This window comes from Mobula hypostoma, chromosome 2 (genome assembly GCF_963921235.1).
Source record: "Mobula hypostoma chromosome 2, sMobHyp1.1, whole genome shotgun sequence".
NCBI lineage: Eukaryota > Metazoa > Chordata > Chondrichthyes > Myliobatiformes > Myliobatidae > Mobula > Mobula hypostoma.
In genome coordinates, this window is record NC_086098.1 from 165810775 (window position 1) to 165832786 (window position 22012).

The following is a 22012-nucleotide window of genomic DNA, read 5'->3' on the forward strand; positions in this document are numbered from 1 at the left end:
AACATACAAACTCTGCACTCTCAAAATTTCTCCTTTGAAGGCTTCCCACCTACCAATCACATCTTTGCCAGAGAACAACCTGTCCCAATCCACGCTTTTTAGGTCCTTTCTCATTTCTTCAAATTTGGCCTTCTTCCAGTTCAGAACCTCAACCCTAGGACCAGATCTATCCTTGTCCATGATCAAGTTGAAACTAATGGTGTTATGATCACTGGAACCAAAGTGCTCCCCTACACAGACTTCTGTCACTTGCCCTAATTCGTTTCCTAACAGGAGATCCAATATTGCATCCCCTCTAGTTGGTCCCTCTATATACTGATTTAGAAAACTTTCCTGAACATATTTTACAAACTCTAAAGCAACTAGACCCCTAACAGTATGAGAGTCCCAATAAATGTATGGAAAATTAAAATCCCCTACCACCACAACTTTATGTTTCCTGCAGTTGCCTGCTATCTCTCTGCAGATTTGTTCTTCCAAGTCTCGTTGACTATTGGGTGGTCTGTAATACAACCCACTAATGTGGCCATACCTTTCCTGTTTCTCAGCTCCACCCATAAGGACTCAGTAGACAAGCCCTCTAGTCTGTCCTGCCTGAGCACTGCTGTAATATGATAGAGTCTTTTAAGAGACTCCTGGATAGGTACATGGAGCTTAGAAAAATAGAGGGCTATGGGTAACCCCAGGTAAGTTCTGAAGCATTGTGGGCAAAAGGGCCTGTATTGTACTGTAGGTTTTCTATGTTTCTATCAGAAAATCAGGGTTCAATTCCCGCCACCGTCATCTTCTGCTTAAACCCATCACTTCTACTGGATCACAGTTTGCTGACAGCAGCCCAGCAGACAGCTCTGTCCTGGGCCGATAGTTAATCAGCCTTGTGGCTTCCACTTTCACCACATGACTTCAAAGTGAAGATCCTTCCTCGCTCAGGGATAAGGTCTCAGAACTTCTATTGGCATTTCTGCAGATTTGGGATTTTATAGTTGGGTATCCAACCCTTCTCCTTAAACACCCAGCATTGGGACCATTCATGGTCGATGGGTGTCCAACCCTTCTCCTTACACACCTGGCATTGGGACCATTCATGGTCGATGGGTGTCCAACCCTTCTCCTTACACACCTGGCATTGGGACCATTCATGGTCGATGGGTGTCCAACCCTTCTCCTTACACACCTGGCATTGGGACCATTCATGGTCGATGGGTGTCCAACCCTTCTCCTTAAACACCCAGCATTGGGACCATTCATGGTCGATGGGTGTCCAATCCTTCTCCTTACACACCTGGCATTGGGACCATTCATGGTCGATGGGTGTCCAACCCTTCTCCTTAAACACCCAGCATTGGGACCATTCATGGTCGATGGGTGTCCAACCCTTCACCTTACACACCTGGCATTGGGACCATTCATGGTCGATGGGTGTCCAACCCTTCTCCTTCCACACCTGGCATTGGGACCATTCATGGTCGATGGGTGTCCAACCCTTCTCCTTCCACACCTGGCATTGGGACCATTCATGGTCGATGGGTGCTCAACCCTTCTCCTTACGCACCCAGCTTTGGGACCATTCATGGCAATCTGCCACCGTCTGTCATGATGAAATGCTGGAGCAGACTCAATGGGCCAAAAGGGCAAATTCTGTTGCTATGTTTTATAGGATGAGAAATTAAATTTAATCAGAACTTATCTGCTTTTGCATTCAGTCTGAGAGATCTTACACATAGCACTGAAATTCTGAATGAATGCACCCTGTGGAAGATTGACTCTGTCTGTCAATAGCAACACAGCAAAACCATTCATGAACGTTTCCTTGACATGGTATTTCTGAAGGTGCATTCACGATGCTGCAGCAGATTTCAGTCAGAACAATAACTGACCCCTCACTCTGATACTCCAGGTAAAGTCATTTCATCAATGAATGCATCGCACACTCTCTACACTTTGTGAAAACAGTGATATGTTTCCAACACTTCCACTGACTCATCGCACAGGAGGGTAACTATTCAATGCAGCAATCTCGTGCTGGCAATCCCACTGGACTCATTCACCAGCTCTTGGCCCTTTTCACCCTGAGGTAATTTGTTTTTGGATATTTCTGCTTCTTCTGAAAATTACTACATTCGCTTCCAACACCATTTCAGGCAGAATGTTCGAGATCACAACAGCTTGCAGCGTTTTCCTCATCTGGCCTGTCTAATTAATTTAAATTATGTTTATAATCAGTGGCCACTTTATCAGGTACCTCATGTACTCTACTCCCCATAATTAATCAGCCACTGCAGCCCATCCACTTCAAAGTTCGATGTGTAGTGCGATCTCCACTGTTGTAATGCGTGGTTATGTGCGTTACTGTCGTCTTCCTGCCAGTTTGAACCAGTCTGGCCATTGTCCTCTGACCACTCTCATTAGCAAGGTGTTTTCACCCACAGAACTGCCCCTCATTGGAATCTGTTTTGTTTTTTTTCCACCATTCTCTATAAACTCAAGAGACTGTTGTGCATGAAAATCCCAGGAGATCAGCAGTTTCTGAGATATTCAAACCACTCCGTCTGGCACCAACAATCATTCCAGAGCCAAAGACACTGAGATCAAATTTCTTTCCCATTCTGATGTTTGGTTTGAATAACAACTGAACCTCTTGACCATGTCTGCATGCCCATCCTCCAACTCACCCACCCATCCCTAAACTCCACACTCCACCTGCCCTCGCTCTCCTCCAACTCTCCCCCACTGCCCCCAGCAGTCCTCGCACCCAAATCTCCCCCCCCCCGGCTGTCCTTGCACCCAACTCTCCCCCAGGCCGTCCTCGCGCCCCCAACCCCCCCTCCCCAGCCATCCTCGCGCCCTCGAACTCTCTCCCCAACCCCAGCCGTCCTCGCGCCCCCAGCACTCCCCCCCGGCTGTCCTCGCACCCAACTCTCCCCCCCCGGCCGCCCTCATGCCCTCCAACTCTCTCCACCCCCCCCAGCCGTCCTTGCGCCCCCAACCCCCCCTCCCCAGCCATCCTCGCGCCCCCCCCCCACCTCTACCCCGGCCGTCCTCGCGCCCTCGAACCCTCTCCCCCCCCCAGCCATCCTCACGCCAACTCTCCCCCCCCGGCTGTCCTCGCGCCCCAACTCTCCCCCAGCCATCTTCGCGCCCCCCACCTCTCCCCCAGCCGTCCTCACGCCCCCCAACTCTCCCCCAGCCGTCCTCGCGCCCCCCCAACTCTCCCCCAGCCGTCCTCGCGCCCCCCCAACTCTCCCCAGCCGTCCTCGCGCCCCCCAACTCTCCCCAGCCGTCCTCACGCCCCCCAACTCTCCCCAGCCGTTCTCGCGCCCCAACTCTCCTCCAGCCGCCCTCTCGCCCCCCCCAACTCTCTCCCCCAGCTGTCCTTGTGACCTCCAACTCGCCTTCAAGTACATTTAACTATTAGTCAACCATACACATGCGTACAGCTGAACAAAACAGCTTTGATACATCCCACACGTACACGGTGAAGATATCTAGCACAGCCCGATACGTTCCATGCCAAAAGGGCGGCAATGTCAGGGGAGTGTACACAATTGCACTACAGCACCAGCTGCAGGATTGGGATTTAAATCCCACCACCTTGTGTAGGGAGCTTGTACGTTCTCCCCATGACTACATCAGCTTCACCCAGGTGCTCCGGTTTCTTCCCACATTCCCGAGACGTACAGGTTAGGGTTAGTGTGTTGTGGGCCTGATGCATTAATGCCGGAAGCATGGTGACACTTGTGGGCTGCCCCCAGCACATCCTCACTAATTTCACTGTATGCTTCCATGTACTTGTGACAAATGAAGCTAATCTCTGCAACATTGCAAAGTTTTGTGCCAGTCATTCCAACGTTCGATAATAACCCTCAATCCTTCCTACTAAATTCTAGCATTTACTGATTTACCCCACTCCATCAAACACCCTGTGAAATACCATGCACTCTCCTTGTAACACGGATATCTTTTGACTTTCAACAGGTTCCTATTCTGTAGGGAATTGAGGGATGAGTGGACAGTGCACAGGGTAAATATGAGGAAGTAGATCAACTGTGATCTTGATGAATGATGGAACAGTCTCAAAGGGCCAAGTAGACTAATTCTGTATTTATTCCCATGTTAAGGTATTTCCCAAGACAGACAAACCATTAATGTTCAAATGACAATAGTAACGGCATCCGTTAGTCTTGCGAGACCATGGATCTGTGCCTGGAAAGTCTTCACTCTCCAGGGCGCACGCCTGAGCAAGGTTGTATGGAAGACCAGCAGTTGCCCATGCTGCAAGTCTCCCCTCTCCACGACACCGATGTTGTCCAGGGGAAGGGCATTATGACCCATACAGCTTGGCACCAGTGTCGTCGCAGAGCAATGTGTGATTAAGTGCCTTGCTCAAGGACACAACACGTTCCCTCGGCTGAGGCTCAAACTCACGACCTTCAGGTCACTAGTCCAATGCCTTAACCACTTGGCCACGTGCAAATGACAATAAAGTATGCAAATACAAAAGAAATAATCGTAATACACAAATAAGCAATTAATGGCAGACATGAGATGAAGAGTTGTGGCCATTACAGAGACTTGGATGTCCCAGGGGCAGGAATGGGGGCTGGGTGTGCCAGGCTTTGGATGTTTCATAAAGAACAAGGAGGGAGGTGGGGGGTGACATTGCTAATTAGGGAGAGTGTCATGGCTGCAGAAAAGGAGAAAGTCATGGAGGGATTGTCTATTGAGCCAGTGTGGGTGGAAGTCAGCAACAGGAAAGGGGAAAAACTCTGTTTTTTTTTTAATAGCGCCCCCCCCCCCCAATAGTAACAGAGACATCAAGAAGTAGATGGGGAGGCAGATTCTGGAACGGTGCAATAATAATAGGATTGTTGTGATGGGAGATTTGATGTGACTGGCATCTCCTTAGCGCAAGGGGTTTAGATGGGGTGGTTCGTTAGGTGTGTTCAGGAAGGTTTGCTGACGCAATATGTAGATAAGCCAACTGGAGGAGAGACTGTCCTTGACTTGGTATTGGGAAATGAACCTGGTCATGTGGGAGAGCATTTTGGAGGTAGTGACTCTATCTCCTTTACCATAGTGCTGGAGAGGGATGGGAGCAGACAATTTGGGAAAACATTTAATTGAGCTAAGGGGAAATATGACGCTATTAGGCAGAAACTTGGAAGCATAAATTGGGAGCAGATGTTCTCAGGGAAACGTACGGCAGAAATGTGGCAAATGTTCAGCGAACATTTGCATGGTGTTTTGCATAGGTACCTTCCAAAGATGCAGGGAAAGGACGGTAGGGTAAAAGAACCATGGTGTACAAAGGATGTGGAAAATCTTGTTATGAAGAAAAGATAAACTTATGAAAGGTTCAAAAAACTAAGTACTGTTAGAGCTCTAGTAAATTAGAAGGTTGCCAGGAAAGAGCTTAAGGATGAAATTAGGAGAACCAGAAGAGGCCATGAGAAGGCCTTGTGAGCAGGATTAAGGAAAACTGCAAGGCATTCTACAAGTATGTGAAGAGCAAGAAGATGAGCTGTGTGAGAATAGGACCAATCAGGTGCGATCATGAAAACGTGTGCATGGAGTCAGAGGAGGTATCGGAGCTATTTAAAGAATACTTTTCTTCAGTATTCCCCAGGGAAAAAGACCTTGGCAATTGTGGGAATGACTTACAGCAGACTGAAACGCTTGAGCATATGGACATTAAGAAAGAGGATGTGCTGGAGCTTTTGAAAAGCATTAAGTTACATAAGCCGCGAACGGACAAGATATACCCAAGGCCACTGTGGGAAGCAAGGGAGGAGAATACTGAGCCTCTTGTGATGCTCTTTGCATCATCAATGGGGACAGAAGTACCAAAGGATTGGAAGGTTGTAAATGTTGTTCCCTTGTTAAAGAAATAGAGTAGAGATAACCCAGGAAATTATAGACTAGTGAGTCTGACTTCAGTAGTGGCCAAGTTGTTGGAGAAGATCCTGAGAGGCAGGATTTATGAGCGTTTGGAGAGACATAATCTGATTGGGGATAGTCAGCATGGCTTTGTCAAGGGCAGATTGTGCCTTACAAACCTGATTGAATTCTTTGCGGATGTAACAACATATTGATGAAGGTAGAGCAGTGGATGTAGTGTATATGGATTTCAGTAAGCTATTGATAAGGTTCCCTATGCAAGCTTCCTTCAGAAAGTAAAGAGGCATGGGATCCAAGGAGATCTTGCTTTGTGGATCCAGAACTGGCTTGTCCTCAGAAGGCAAAGCGTGGATGTAGATGGTTCGTATTTTGTATGGAGGTTGGTGACCAGTGGTGTTCCGCAGGGATCTGTTCTGGGACCCCTCCTCTTTGAGATTTTTATAAATGACCTGGATGAGGAAGTGGAGGGATGAGTTAGTAAGTTTGCTAATGGCACAAAAGTTGTGGGTGTTATAGATAGTGTGGAGCGCTGTCAGAGGTTACAGTGGGACATCAATAGGATGCAAAACTGGGCTGAGAAGTGGCAGATGCTCATCCCAGATAAGCATGAAGCGGTTCATTTCAGGAGGTCAAATTTGAAGACAGAATATTAATGGTAAGACTCTTGGCAATGTGAAGGATCTGAGAGATCTTGGGGTCAGTGTCCAGCGAACACTCAAAACTGCTGCACAGGTTTACAGTGTTGTGAAGAAGGCGTATGTACAGTGTGTTGGCATTCATCAACTGTGGGATTGAGTTCAAGAGCCGTGATTAACATTACAACTATACAACACCTTAGTCAAACCTCACTTGGAGTAACTGTATCCAGTTTGGGTCACCTCACCACTGGAAGGATGTGCACTATAGAGAGAGTGCAAAGGATATTGCCTGGATTGGAGAGCATGCCTTATGAGAAAAGGTTGAGTCAGCTTGGCCTTTTCTCCTGGAGCAACTGAGGATGAGAGGTGGCAGGATAGAGGTGTATAAGATGATGAGAGGCTTTGATCATGTGGATAGCAAGAAGTTTTTCCCCCCAGGGCTGAAATGGCTAACGCAAGGGAGCATAGTTTAAAAGTGCTTGGAAGTAGGTACAGAAGGGATGTCAGGATAAGACTTTCACACAGTGAGTGGTGGGTGCGTGGAATGCACTGCAGCGACAGTGGTGGAGGCGGATACAACAGGGTCTTTTAAAAGACTCTTAGATAGGGACATGGAGCTTAGAGAAATAGAGGGCTATGCGGTAAGGAAATACTGTAATGTGATAGGTTGTGGGAACAGTTCAGTGATGGGACAAGTGAAGTTGAGTGAAGTTATTCGCTCTGGCTCGAGAGCCTGATGGTTGAGGGGTAATAACTGATCCTGAACCCAATGGTGAGAGTCCTGAGGCTCCTGTACCTCCTTCCTGATGGCAGCAATCAAAGGGTATCCTGGACAGTTGGGGGGGGAATCTCTGATGATTTATGCTGCTTTTCCAAAATGCCGATGATTGTCGAAGTACTGTAACTCTTCCTGTAACACGGATAGATTTCAAACCACACTTAACACTGGGACGTCCCCGATCTCTCTCCATAACACTGTCACATATACTCAACATTGCACTACATCCCTAACAGTATAACTCAGAAGAACTAACACCACAAACATAATATTTAAAGCCATACAACATAATTATTATTGTGCAAACCACACAGTTCCCTCATTCATTTCTGATATATCCCACACTAATAGGTATCAGAGCAAGACAGCAACAGAGAGGTACTGGGACAGGGAATGCTAACGGGGAAATCAGAAACAGACACCAGTAACCATGGGACAGGAGAGAAGACAAATGATGCTCAGTTTATGAAGATACATTTTGGAACAGAAAGTAATTGTATCACAGTACTGTCTTCCATTTATTAATAAACCAGAGGGGTTTAGAGATCTCAGAATGGTGTAGGACTAGAAAGGGTTATGGACTTGTGACTTGCATCACTGTCTGATACGGAGGGGCCAATGCACAGGATGGGAAAAAGCTGCAGAGGATTGTAAACTCTGCCAGCTCCAGAATGGGCACTGCCCCCCCCCCACATTGAGGACACCTTCCAAGGGCGATGCATCAAAAGTGCAGTCCCTGTCATTAGGACCATCGGCACCCTGGATTTATGCCCTCTCCTCATTGCTACCATCAAGGAGGTGGCACAGGAGCCTGAAGACAGACACTAAAGATTTCCCCGAGCAGCTTCTTCCTGTCCAATATCAAATTTCTGACTGGACATGAACATTTCCTCAGTATTTTCCCCTCTTTTTGCATTACTTACTTAATTTATTTTTATATATACTTATTGCAATGCATGATAAAATATAAAGTGCAATGTACTGCCACAATGTAATGCAAAGCAACACATTTCATGACACATACTGGTGATATTAAATCAGATTCTGAATTGTGCCCCAAATATTATAAATGGGAAATATTTTAACATAGGAATAGATACAAAATTAGTCCACTTGGCCCTTCGAGACTGTTCCATCATTCATCAAGATCACAGCTGATCTACTTCCTCAAAATTACCCTCTGCACTGTCCCCTCATCCCTCATTTCCCTTCATAACAGGAATCTGTTCAAAATCAAAAGTATATACGTCACCACATACAATGCTAACATTCATTTTCCTGTGGGCATTCACAGGAAATCAGAGTGAACATAATATCACACCCAACAGGACAAGCAAATGACCAGTGTGCAAAAAAACAATAAACTAAGCAAAAGAAAGAAAGAAACAATAATAATAAATAAATAAGCAATAAATATCGAGAAAACGAGGTGAAGAGTTCTTTAGAGTGAGTCCTTAGGTTGTGGGCACAGTTCAGTGATGGGGTGAATGAAATTGAGTGAAGTTTTTCCCACTGATGCAAGAGCCTGAGAACTGAAGGGTAATAACTGTTCCTGAACCTGGTGGTGTGGGTCATGAGGCTCCTGTACTTCCCTCCTGATGACAGCAGCAAGAAGAGAGCATAGCCTGGATGGTGGGGGTCTTTGTGATGCTGATGATTGTAAGGTAACAACTATTCCTGAACCTGGTGTTGTGGAACCTAAGGCTTGTGTACCTCCTGTTGGATGGTAGTAGCATCTGAGGTGTGTTGACCTCTGTTTTGACTGAATTCAGTGACCGAGTCCCCAGAGTGCTTTGCATTCAACATTCTACATTAGGGAAAACCTCCCCACGACAGTCAGAAACTTCCTGTGACTGGAACCTCAGGAGATACGCCTTCCAGGCACCTAGTCTCTTGAGCCTTGAGGACTTTGTCCTCTCCATGACATTTTCTACACTCTGGAATAGGGGTTCCCAACCTTTTTTATGCCATGGACCATTAAGCAAGGGGTCCGTGGAACCTCTGCAACTCTATAGACGGCATAGAAACTTCAAGTGGCAAACTAACCATTTCTGGATCCAGCCTTGTGAACCTTTCCTACATCAAGTACATCCTTCAAGGCAAGGACACCAAAACTGTTCCCAACACTATAGGTGTGATCTCAATGTCCTGCATAATTACCTAAAGACAGCACTGTACTCATGCACTCAAATTCTCTTGTGATAAATACTAACACATCATTTTCCTTCCTAATCACATGAATTTGGCTTTCAGTAACTTCTGGTCAAAGACACCTCAGTTCCTTTAAACATAAATGTTACAATCTCACCAGACCCGAGCATGTGATGATAAATTCAACTTGAATCTCATCATTTTAAAAATACTCAGCTTTTTTTTTTAGTATTCACATTTTTCCACATTATATTTCATCTGCCACATTGTGACCCCCACATACTCAGCTTGTGTGTATCCCCTGAAACTTCCATATATCCACCTCCCCACTCAATCCATCAGCAGATTGAGAAATGCAATATTTGCCCCCTCCAACTAAATCACTGCCGTAGATTGTGGAATTTTTGGGACTCAAGCACCGGTTTCTGTGGTACTCCATTAGTCACAATCTGAGAAGGATCTATTCCCAAACTTTGATTTCTGTTTAATACCCAGTTCTCAAAGCACACTAGCATTTCCTCCCCAACTTCATGTGTGTTAACGCTGCCAACTAATTCCTGTGTATGACTTTATAGACAGCCTTTGGAAAAATCCAAATTCACCACATCTTTGTCTACCACATCCTCAAAATAATTCCAATAGATTAGTCAAACATGAATAAATCTTCATTAATCCATACTTACTTCTGCTTAATCCTATCAATTTTTCCCAAGGTATTTTTATCCTTCATTATAGATTTTACCTCCCACTGAAATGAAGCTAACAGGTCAGGAGTTCACTGTTTGGTCTCTCCTTCCAGTCTAAGATCGTGGGATCACACTTTCTGCCCTCCAATCCAGAGGGACAATTCCAGTATATGTAGATATTCACAACATCCATTAACTCCAAAGCCATCTGAGATGTAGATCATCATGTCCTTGGGATTTATCAGACTCACCAATTTATCTCCTTACTAACACTCAATTCCCTCAGTTCATTTCCCTGGCTTGCTAGAATTTTTGGCAGGTTTTATTGTGTCTTGAGAAAGTAAAACCAGGTACATTGAACAGCCAAATGGTATTAATCTCATAGACTGATGACAGAGAGTTATTAAAGAACCTGGACAACTGGTGGCCAATTACCATCAGACCTATGTTTCTGAGACTCTTGACAAATATAGCAAAATGTCTCAGTGAGTCAGTTAGAATCAAGAGCAGATGGAAGAGATTTCTGATTAACACATTCCAGTGCAATGAAAACTGAAAAACACCACAGGATCAAAGAGGCCAAAGAGAGATCAGGCAGTACAGGCCCTTCGGCCCACAATGTCATGCCAACCTTTTACCCTACTCTAACCCTTCCCTCCCACATTCCCCTCCATTTTTCATTCATCCATGTGGCTATCTAGGAGTTCTTAAATGTCCCTAATGTATCTGCCTCTACCACCTCCCCTGGCAGGGTGTTTCACATATCCACCTCTCTGTGTAAAAAAAAACCCTACCTCTGACACCCACTCCATACTTTCCTTCAATCACCTTAAAATTATTCCTCTTTGTATTAGCCATTTCCATCTTGAGGAAAAAAACCTCTTGTGCCTGTCCACTCAATCTTTGCCTCTTATCATCTAGTACATATCTATCAAGTCACATCTCATTCTCATCTCCAAAGAGAAAAACCCTAGCTCACTCAACCTATCCTCACAAGACGTGCTCTCCAATCCAGACAGCATCCTGGTCCTTCCTATAATGAGACGACCGAACTGAAAATACCCTAGTGTGGTCTAACCAGGGCTTTATAGAGCTGCAACATTACCTCATGGCTCTTGAACTCAGTCCCCAGACTAGTGAAGGCCATCACACCATATGCCTTCTTAACCACCCTAACAACTTGAAGGGATCTATGTACTGGTTTAATTGTTCTTTCATTATTCTCCATTATAAAATTTCCTGTCTCTGTAAGGAGACTTTCTTTGCCCTCTCTACTTAACCTTTTCTCCATGCCCACAGAAGCTGTAGTGGGTGTTGCAAAACTAGAACTCTGCCTGACCCCACCAGCTTGCTATTTTTATTTACATATCGATGGGGTATGAACATCACTCTCATTAGCAGAATACATTGCCCACACCCAGCTTCCTTGAACTAGGGAGGCAGTGAAGAGTCATTGGTCAGTGTAGAGTCACATCCAATACAGGAGCAAGGATGGTAGCTCCCACATTCAAAGGTCTGTGATGAACCAGATAGGATGTTACAGGCATACCAACTGGTCACCCCCATTACAGGAAGGATGTGGAAACAGTACAGAAGAGGGTTAGCAGGATGCTGCCTGGAAGGGATGAGCTGTAAGGAGAAGTTGGACAAAGCTGAGTTGTTTTCTTGGGACCTGACAGAGCTATATAAAAAAAATCATAGTGAGAGGCATAGATAGGGTGGGCAGTCAGAACCTCTTTTCCCAAGGTAGAAATATCAATTATACAAGCATATACATTTCTGATGAGCAGGGGAAAGTTTAAAGGAGATGTAGGGTGGGGGGGCATTTTATTTTTAAACACAGTGCCTGTGTGCCTAAAAACGACTGCTAAGGCAGTGACGGAAGCAGCTGTGATAATGGGTTTTAGACAGAAACGTGAGCTGCAGACTCAGGCAGCTCCTTCATGGTTAATAGCCACCTCAGCATCAAGGACATCTTCGAAAGGCAAACCCCATTACTCAGAACATGTTCTCCTCTGAATGGACATGTTCCCACCTCACTACTTTTGTGTGTGCTTTTTGCACTACTTACTTAATTTAACCTTTTTAATATATATAGACTTCTTACTGCAGTTCAGTTTTCATTATGTATTGAAATGTACTGCTGCCACATTTCACAACATATGCTGGTGATATTAAACCTGATTCTGATATTTTATTACAATTCATCGTACATCTTATGCATTGCATTGTACTGCTGCTGGAAAACAACACATTTCAGTCAGTGATCAGAAGAGCATGCAGAAAAGATTTAGTTCAACTTGACTGTGTTCAGTTCAGATGCTGTGGGCTGAAGGACCTGATCCTGCATTGTCCTACAATTACAGACTACATTCAGTCCCCCATACCTCATTGCATGGTCATGTCCTACAATTACAGTCTACATTCAGTCCCCCATACCTGGTCCATGTCCTACAATTACAGTCAACATCCAGTCCCCCATACCTGGTCCATGTCCTACAATTACAGACTACATTCAGTCCCCCATACCTCATTGCATGGTCATGTCCTACAATTACAGTCTACAATCAGTCCCCCATACCTGGTCCATGTCCTACAATTACAGTCTACATCCAGTCCCCCATACCTGGTCCATGTCCTACAATTACAGACTACATCCAGTCCCTCATACCTCATTGCATGGTCATGTCCTACAATTACAGACTACATCCAGTCCCCCATACCTCATTGCATGGTCATGTCCTACAATTACAGTCTACATTCAGTCCCCCATACCTGGTCCATGTCCTACAATTACAGACTACATCCAGTCCCTCATACCTGGTCCATGTCCTACAATTACAGACCACATTCAGTGTCCCTCATACCTGGTCCATATCCTACAATTACAGACTACATCCAGTCCCTCATACCTGGTCCATGTCCTACAATTACAGACCACATTCAGTGTCCCTCATACCTGGTCCATATCCTACAATTACAGACTACATTCAGTCCCTCATACCTAATTGCATGGTCATGTCCTACAATTACAGTCTACATTCAGTCCCCCATACCTGGTCCATGTCCTACAATTACAGACTACATCCAGTCCCTCATACCTGGTCCATGTCCTACAATTACAGACCACATTCAGTGTCCCTCATACCTGGTCCATATCCTACAATTACAGACTACATCCAGTCCCTCATACCTGGTCCACGTCCTACAATTACAGACCACATTCAGTGTCCCTCATACCTGGTCCATATCCTACAATTACAGGCTACATTCAGTCCCTCATACCTGCACCACCATTCAATGCAGCAACCTCAGCACCTCATTCCTGCACAAATCCCATTTCCCGGATACCTTAGGTATCCAATGATGCACACAGTTGGTTCCAAACCCTTGGTGCAGATTTGCCACTCCTCTGGCTGAAATCCCCCATTTTAAGTTCTGAATGGTAGACCTCTTACGCTCAGACTGTCACCTCCTGCTTTTAGATTTCCAACACTGGCATCCACCCCATCAAGCCCAGTAACATATTCAGGGTGCTTTGTTAACACCACCTTCCTGTTTTCTACACTCTAGAGAAAATTAGAGACAGGAGAGACTGCAGATTCTGCAGGAATACACAATCTGCTGGAGAAACTTAGCGGGTCCAGCAACCATCAGCAGGTCAGGAAGACACTACTCTGTCGGCTGAGTTCCTTCACCACATAGAACACTACTCCAATCAGAATCAGCTCCGTGGGGTTAGAATCTGTGCGTCCAGAGCAGGGGCTGCACACCCGGTAACTTCACCAACGGGTTATGGGAGCCACCCTGCCACGGTGACACATTGGGAGGGGCAGATGGTCTGGATGGAGGGGAATCAGCTGGTGGGTGGTGTAAAGGTAGAGAGGCATCAGGGTGGGGTGGGGTGGGGGTATGTAGTTCACTCTCCTCGCTCCAAAACATTTCCTGGGACCCTGTCAGTCAGTTCCTCAGCTTCGGGGGTACCAAGTACTTTGAAGGAGAGAAGTGGGAAGTATGGGGAGGGGGAGAGGGGGGGGAGGGGGGAGAGGGGGGAGGGGGAGAGGGGGGAGAGGGGGAGAGGGGGAGAGGGGGAGAGGGGGAGAGGGGGAGGGGGGAGAGGGGGGGAGGGGGGAGAGGGGGAGAGGATGATGGGGCGAAAGGGAGAAACGGGGTGCTGGAGAGGGGGCGGGATGGGCCCATCCACCATAACGGGACGCAGATACCAATTCACCTGATCAGACGAGGGTGCAGTTCCGCGTCTCAGGGTCGGCAGTCTCTCTCTCCCCCTCCCACGCAACCCCTTACCGACCGTCCTCACTCTGCCCAGCCCGGAATAACTTTATCAAAGCTAGACACACATCTCTGTCACTCGCTGTCTGAACACCGCCCCGGCGGAGGGAGTGAGGACTCCCGGATCAAGCGAGGTGTGAGAGCCGCTTCCGAGAAGCACATCTGAGTGCCCCCCACCCTCCCGTCCTCACCCCTCTCGTTTCACGCACTCGCTCTGACACCGTTCCTGGCACTCTGACTCCTTCACAGTCTCCCCCTCGTTCGTCTCTCTCTATAATTTCGTGAACGAATTCTCCCTCCTGCTCCGTATCGATAGATTCCCTTCCCTCCCCCATCCGATCCTCCACTCTCTCCCCTCGACACTCTCGCCTTCTCTCCAGCCCATGTCCTACTCTCCCCCCTTCAGACTGACCCTGCATCCCTCTCTCCTCGCCTCTCCCCGACATCTCCCGCCACTTCTTTCTCCAACACCCTCCCCTCTTCCCTGTCGCGCTCCTCTCTTTCCCCTTTCTATGAAACCCCTCTTTCTTCTTCCTCTCTGTGATCCCCTTCCCTGCGACCCCCCCCACTTCAATCTCCCCTGTGACCCCTCTACTTCACTCTCCCCTCTGTGACCCTCCCCACTTCAATCCCCCCTTTCGTGACCCCCTCACTTCACTCTCCCCTCTCAGCTACCCCCACTTCACTCTCCCCTGTGACCCCCTCACTTCACTCTCCCGTGACACCCCCTCACTTCACTCTCCCCCGTGACCCTCACTTCACTCTGCCGTGACCGCCCCTCACTTCACTCTCCCCTGTGACCCCCTCACTTCCCTCTCTCTGAACCCCCTCACTTCACTCTCCCCTCTGTGACACCCCCTCACTTCACTCTCCCCTCTGTGACACCCCCTCACTTCACTCTCCCCTCTCTCTGAACACCCCCCTCACTTCACTCTCCCCTCTCTCTGAACCCCCCTCACTTCACTCTCCCCTCTCTCTGAACCCCCCTCACTTCACTGTCCTCCCTGTCTGTGACCCCCCCCTCACTTCACTCTCCCCTCTCTCTGAACCCCCCCCCCCGCCTTTAATCGACCCCTCCTCTCTCTCTCCCACCCTGGCCGCGACCCCTGCACCTACCGGCGTCGTCCTCGTCGAACGAGTTCATGCAGGGGAAGTAGATGGCGAGCGCCTCGAACGAGGCGGACAGGCTGATGCGGCTCTGCGACCTCTGGATGTTGAAGGCTCCCGGCGCCAGGTCGGTGGCGGCCGGCGTCTTCGCCACTCTCGGGGGCGCATTTTTCACCCGTAGCACAGCTCGCGGCGTCTTGGCAGCTGTTGGGGGGTCAGGGAGCGCCGAGAAACGTCTGCCTGCCGAGAGCCGGTGGCCAGGGGTCGCGCCGAGCTGAGCTGAGCGAGGGCGGGGTCGCTGCTTCTCTCCCTCTCCCGACTCTACCTGTCCTCCTAGACCGTCACATCCCCGGCTCGGCGTACACCTCCCGGTGCTCACTCTCGCATTGACGGGACGAGGACGGGCGGGCAGGGAAGGAGGGGGCGGCTGGGGGTGGGATCCGCCGGCAGCTGACGTTCGAGCCGCCAATCGCCGGCCGGCGGTCGGGGGAAGCGGGACTGGAGAGGTGGGAGTCACTCCGTGAGGGACCGCCTCTTCTCAGCGACACCCAGTCCATGGTGTAACCGGACGCCCTACACCTGCCATGCGTGTATGGATCCTTGTGTGTGTGTGTGTGTGAGCGTTTGTGTGGGTCCTTGTGTATGTGTGCGTGTAGTCCTGTTATATGTGTGAGAGTGTGCATCACCACAAAGGCAGCAGACTGGAATTGGAGTCTGGTCCAGTATCAATGTCCTTTCAGGACAAATTTCTGCCCTGTCCTCTCCTCCGGACAAAGTCCTGTCCTGGGTCAGTCTCCCAGAACAGCGTTCAGTCAGGGGACAGTGTCCAATCCCAGGACATAGTGTCTAGCCATGGGTCACCTCTCCTCTCTCAAGTCAGTGCCGTGGCTTGGGGCAATGTCCAGTCCTGGGTCAGTCTCCTCTTCCGGGTCAGTGTCCTGGCTTAGGATAATGTCCAGTCTCCTCTCCCAATGCAACGTCCAGTCCTGGGTCAGTCTCCTCTCCCAGGTCAGTGTCGAGTCTTGGGTTGGTTTTTCCTGTGTCACATTCCTGATCACCCAGCTTCTGGTCACACTATACCATTTTCAATAGATGCAACATTTTGACCACCAGCCCAACACCACTCCCAACACAAGCACCCCACAACAAGCCCCAAAGGACCCAGCACCAAACTCAACAGAACCGTTCCACAGTGAACCAAATAGGACAGCACCTCTTCCAACACAAGTGCCCCACAGTGAGTCAAATAGGACAGCACCTCTCCCAACACAAGTACCCCACAGTGAGCCAAATAGGACAGCACCTCTCCCAACACAAGCACCCCACATGGAGCTAAAATGGCACCACTCCCAACAGAAGCATTCAGAGAAGTTATCAGAGCCTCCTGAGAAACTGATATCTTTACGACAGCTGAGAGAGCCTGTACTGTCATACAACATGGAGAGGGGTGGGTGGAGACCTTGAGCAAAGGTGGATGCGCTGAACAGCTCCACTCCACTCTAACAAGCTCCAGCTTCCCCATCCATTCTCCTCACCCTCTCCAATCCAAAGACAGGCAGGTTGGTAGGTTAACTGCCCATTGTAAGTTACCCCTAGTGTGGAGGTGAGGGGTAGAGTCATGGGGGAACAGGGGAGAATAAAAGTCTCTGAATGTCCACTCTATCATCTTAGATTCAAAGTTCAAAGTAAATTTATTAACAAAGTACATATATATATATATATATAGCTGTGAGATTAGTTTTCTCGTGGGCATACTCAGCAAATCCAAGAAGCATAACAGAATCAATAAAAGACTGCACCCAACAGGACAGACAAACAACCAATGTGCAAAAGACAACAACAAACTCTGCAAATACGAGAGAAAAGAAATAATAATAATAAATAAATGAATAAGCAATGATTATCGAAAACATGAGATGAAGAGTCCTTGAATGTGAATCCATAGGTTGTGGAAACAGTTCAGTGATGGTGCAAGTGAAGAAAAGTGAAGTTATTCTTCTGGTTCAACAGCCTGATGGTTGAGAGTTAGTAACTGTTCCTGAACCTGTTGGTGTGAGTCCTGAGGCTCCTGTACCTTCTTCCTAATGGCAGCAGTGAGAAGAGAGCATGACCTGGATGGTGGGGGTCCCTGATGATGGATGCTGCTTTCCAGCAACAGCATTTCATGTAGATGTGCTCAATGGTGGGGAGGACCAGGCCATATTCACTACTTTTTGTAGTATTTTCCGTTCAAAAGCATTGGTGTTTCCATACCAGGCTGTGATGCAGCCTGCCAATGTACTCTCCACTACACATCTATAGAAGATCGTCAAAGTTTTAGATGTCATACCAAATCTTCACAAACTCCTGAGGAAGTAGAGACACTGCTGAGCTTTCTTCCTCATTGCAGATACATGCTGGACCCAGGACAGGTCCGCTGAAATGATAATACTGAGGAGTTTAAGGTTGCTGAACCTCTCCACCTTTGATGCCACGGTGAGGTGTAGCTCATGGGCCTCCAGTTTCCTCCTCCTGAAGTCGAGAGTCAACTGCTTGATCGAGCTGACATTAAGCGAGAGTTTCTTTTTGTTGTGGCACCATTCGGCCAGATTTTCAATTTTGTTCCTATTACCTCCTACAAAGCGAAACCCAATAGCATAAATGGCAGCGATGCTTCACTACCAGATGAACTCAATGCCTTCTATGCACGCTTTGAAAGGGAGAATATAACTACAGCTGTGAAGATCCCTGCTGCACCTGATGCCCTGTGTTCTCTGTCTTAGAGGCCGATGTTAGGCTGTCTTTAAAGAGAGTGAACCCTCGCAAGGCAGAAGATCCAAATGGAGAACCTGGTAAGGCTCTGAAAACCTGTGCCAACCAACTGGTGGGAGTATTCAAGGACATTTTCAACCTCTCAGTGCTATGCGTGGAAGTTTCCACTTGCTTCAAAAAGGCAACAATTATACCAGTACCTAAGAAGAATAATGTGAGCACCCTTAATGACTATTGCCTGGTAGCACTTACATCAACAGTGATGAAATGCTTTGAGAGGTTGATCATGACTAGACTGAATTCCTGCTTCAGCAAGGACCTGGACCCATTGCAGTTTGCCTATAGCAGACGCAATCTCAATGGCTCTCCACACGGCTTTAGGCTACCTGGACAACACAAACACCTATATCAGAATACTGTTCATCAACTATAGCTCAGCATTTAATACCATCATTCCCACAATCCTGATTAAGAAGTTACAGAACCTGAGCTTTTGTACCTTCCTCTGTAATCTTGTCCTCGACTTCCTAATCGGAAGACCACAATCTGCATGGATTGGAGATAACATCTCTTCCTCACTGATGATCAACACCAGTGCACCTCAGGGGTTTGTGCTTAGCCCACTGCTCTACTCTCTATATACCAACGACTATGGGGCTAGGCATAGCTCAAATACCATCTACAAATTTGCTGATGATACAACTATTGTTGTTAGAATCTCAGATGATGATGAGAGGGTGTACGGGAGTGAGATATGCCAACTAGGGGAATGGTGTCATAGCAGCAACCTGGCACTCAACCTCAGTAAGACGAAAGAGCTGATTGTGGACTTCAGGAAGGGTAAGAAGAAGGACACATGCCAATCCTCATAGAGGGATCAGAAGTGGTGATCCTGGGTGTCAAGATTTCTGAGGACCAACCTGTTCCCAACATATCAATCCAGTTATAAAGAAGGGAAGACAGTGACTATACTTCATTAGGAGTTTGAAGAGATTTGGTTTGTCAATAAATACACTCAAAAACTTCTATAGATGTATCGTGGAGAGCATTCTGACAGACTACATCACTGTCTGGTATGGGGGGGTGGGGGGGCTACTGCACAGGACTGAAAGAAGCTACAGAGGGTTGTAAATTTAGTCAGCTCCATCTTGGGAACTAGCCTACAAAGTACCCAGGACATCTTCAGGGAGCGGTGTCTCAGAAAGGCAGCATCCATTATTAAGGACCTCTGGCACCCAGGGCATGCACTTTCCTCACTGTTACCATCAGGTAGGAGGTACAGACGCCTGAAGGCACACACTCAGCGATTCAGGAACAGCTTCTTCCCCTCTGCCATCCAATTCCTAAATTGACATTGAACCCTTGAACGTTACCTTACTTTTTTAATGTATATTATTTGTTTTTTGCATGATTTTTATCTATTCAATATACATATACTGTAGTGAATTTACTTATTAATTATTATTTTTCTTCTATTTTATGTATTGCATTGAACTGCTGCTGCTAAATTAACAAATTTCATGGCACATGCCAGTGATAATAAGCCTGATTCTGATATACTGATTCGTCACCACCTTTGATTTGGTGTCATCAGTAAACTTGAATATAGCATTTGAGCTGTGCGTAGCCTCATAGTCATAAGTGTAAAGCGAGTAGAGCAGGGGGCTAAGCACACAGTCCCATGTTCCACCTGGGCTAATGGAGATTGTGGAGGAGATGTTGTTACCAATGCAAACTGCCTGGGGTCTGCAAGTGAGGACACTGAGAATCCAATTGCACAAAGAGGTATTGAAACCAAGGTTTTGAAGCTTAGTTATTAGTTTTGAGTGGATGATAAGCTGTAGTCAATAAAGAGCAGCCTGAAGTGTGCATTTTTGCTGTACAGATGTTTCAGGGTTGAGTAAAGAGCCAAGGAGATGATGGCATTTGCTCTGGACTTGTTGCTCCAGTAGGCGAATTGGAGTGGATCCAAGTCACTTCTCACGCAGGAGTTGACATGTTTCATTACCAGCCTTTCAAAACACTTCATCACTGTGGATGTAAGTGCTACTGGATAATAGTCATTGAGACCGGTTACTATGTTCTTCTTAAGCACCTATATAATTGAAGCGTGCAGAGTGATATGAGATATATACTCCATGGCCACTTTATTCAATACCTCCCATACCTAATAAAGTGGCCACTAAATGTATATTCATTGTCTTCTGTTACTATAGCCCATCCACTTCAAGATTCAAAGTGTTGTACATTCAGAGATGCTCCTCTGCACACCACTGTTGTAATGTGTGGTTATTTGGGTTATTGTCGCCTTCCTATCAGCTTGAACCAGTCTGGCCATTCTCCTCTGACCGCTCTCATTAACAAGGCAGTTTCAACCACAGAACTGCCTCTCACTGAATGGTTTTTTTTATTTTCGCACCATTCTCTGTAAAGTCTAGAGACTGTTGTGCCTGAAGATCCCAGGAGGTCAGCAGTTTCTGAGATACTCAAGCCACCCAGTCTGGCAAGTTACTTAGATCATATGTCTTCCCCATTCTGATGTTTCGTCTGAATAACAGCTGAACCTATTGACCATGTCTGCATGCTTTTATGCATTGAGTTGCTGCCACACGACTGGATGATTAGATGTTTGCATTAACAGGCAGGTGTACAGGTGTACCTAATAAAGTGCCCATTAGGTGTAGATTGAGTGGATGGCCAGAAGTGTTTTCCCAGGCGGAATGGCTAATACGCGGGGGCATAACTTCAAGGTGATTGGAGGAAAATATAGGCAGGAAGTCGGAGGTAAGTTTTTAACACAAAGTGGTGGGTGCGTGGAATGCTGTGCCAGTGGTGGTGGTAAAGACAGATACATTAGGGACAATTAAAAGACTCTTAGATAGTCACATGGATGAAAGGAAAATAGAAGGCTATGCAGGAGGGGAGGATTAGAGTGATCTTAGAGTAGATCGTAGAGCATTACAGTACAGAAACAGGCCTTTCAACCCATCTAGTCCATGCTGAACAGCTCTGCCTAGTCCCATTGACACTCACCTGGACCATAGCCCTCCATAACTCTCTCATCCATGTACTTCTCCAAACTTCTCTTTTGCAATTGAACCTGCACGCACCAGTTCCGCTGGCAGTTCATTCCACACTCGCACCACCCTCTGAGAGAAGTTCCTCCTCAGGTTCTCCTTAAGTGATTCACCCTTAACCTATGACCTCTAGTTCTAGTCTCACCAAAGCTCAGTGGATAGAAGTTAAAATGTTGGCACATCACTAGGGACCAAAGAGCCTGTTCTCTGCTGTACATCCTCTGTGCAAAGGAGTTGCCTCTTTTAAATCTCTTCCCTCTTATCTTGTACCTGGTCTTGGACTCTCCAACCCTGGGGCAAAGACTGTAACTGTCCACTTGATCCATGCCCCTCATGACTTTATAAACTTTTATGAAGTCACCCAGTATTCTCCTACACTCCAGGAAATAAAGCTTCAGTGTGGCAAATCTTTCCCCACAACTCAGGCTCCCTTGTCAAGGTTGCACCCCCATGAGTGGGAGAGTCTAAAACCAGAAGGCACAGCCTTAAGATAGAAGGACACCCCTTTAAAACAAAGATGAGGAGGAAGTTCTTTAGCCAGATTGTAGTGAATCTGTGGAATTCATTGCCACGGACAGCTGTGGAGGCCAAATCATTAGGCATATTTAAAGCAGAGGTGCAGATTAGTCAGGGTGT

General features: G+C 47.1%; 1 protein-coding gene across 1 annotated transcript in view; it reads right to left on the reverse strand.

Annotated features, from left to right (window-relative positions):
* Positions 1-15941, reverse strand: part of LOC134342641 (regulating synaptic membrane exocytosis protein 4-like) — a 143760-nt gene extending 127819 nt beyond the window's left edge. The window contains exon 1 of the mRNA XM_063041004.1: positions 15558-15941. Coding sequence (XP_062897074.1) covers positions 15558-15585 — 28 coding nt within the window. The 5' untranslated portion in view covers positions 15586-15941. The remainder of the gene's footprint in view (positions 1-15557) is intronic.
* Between the last annotated feature and the right edge of the window lie 6071 nt (positions 15942-22012).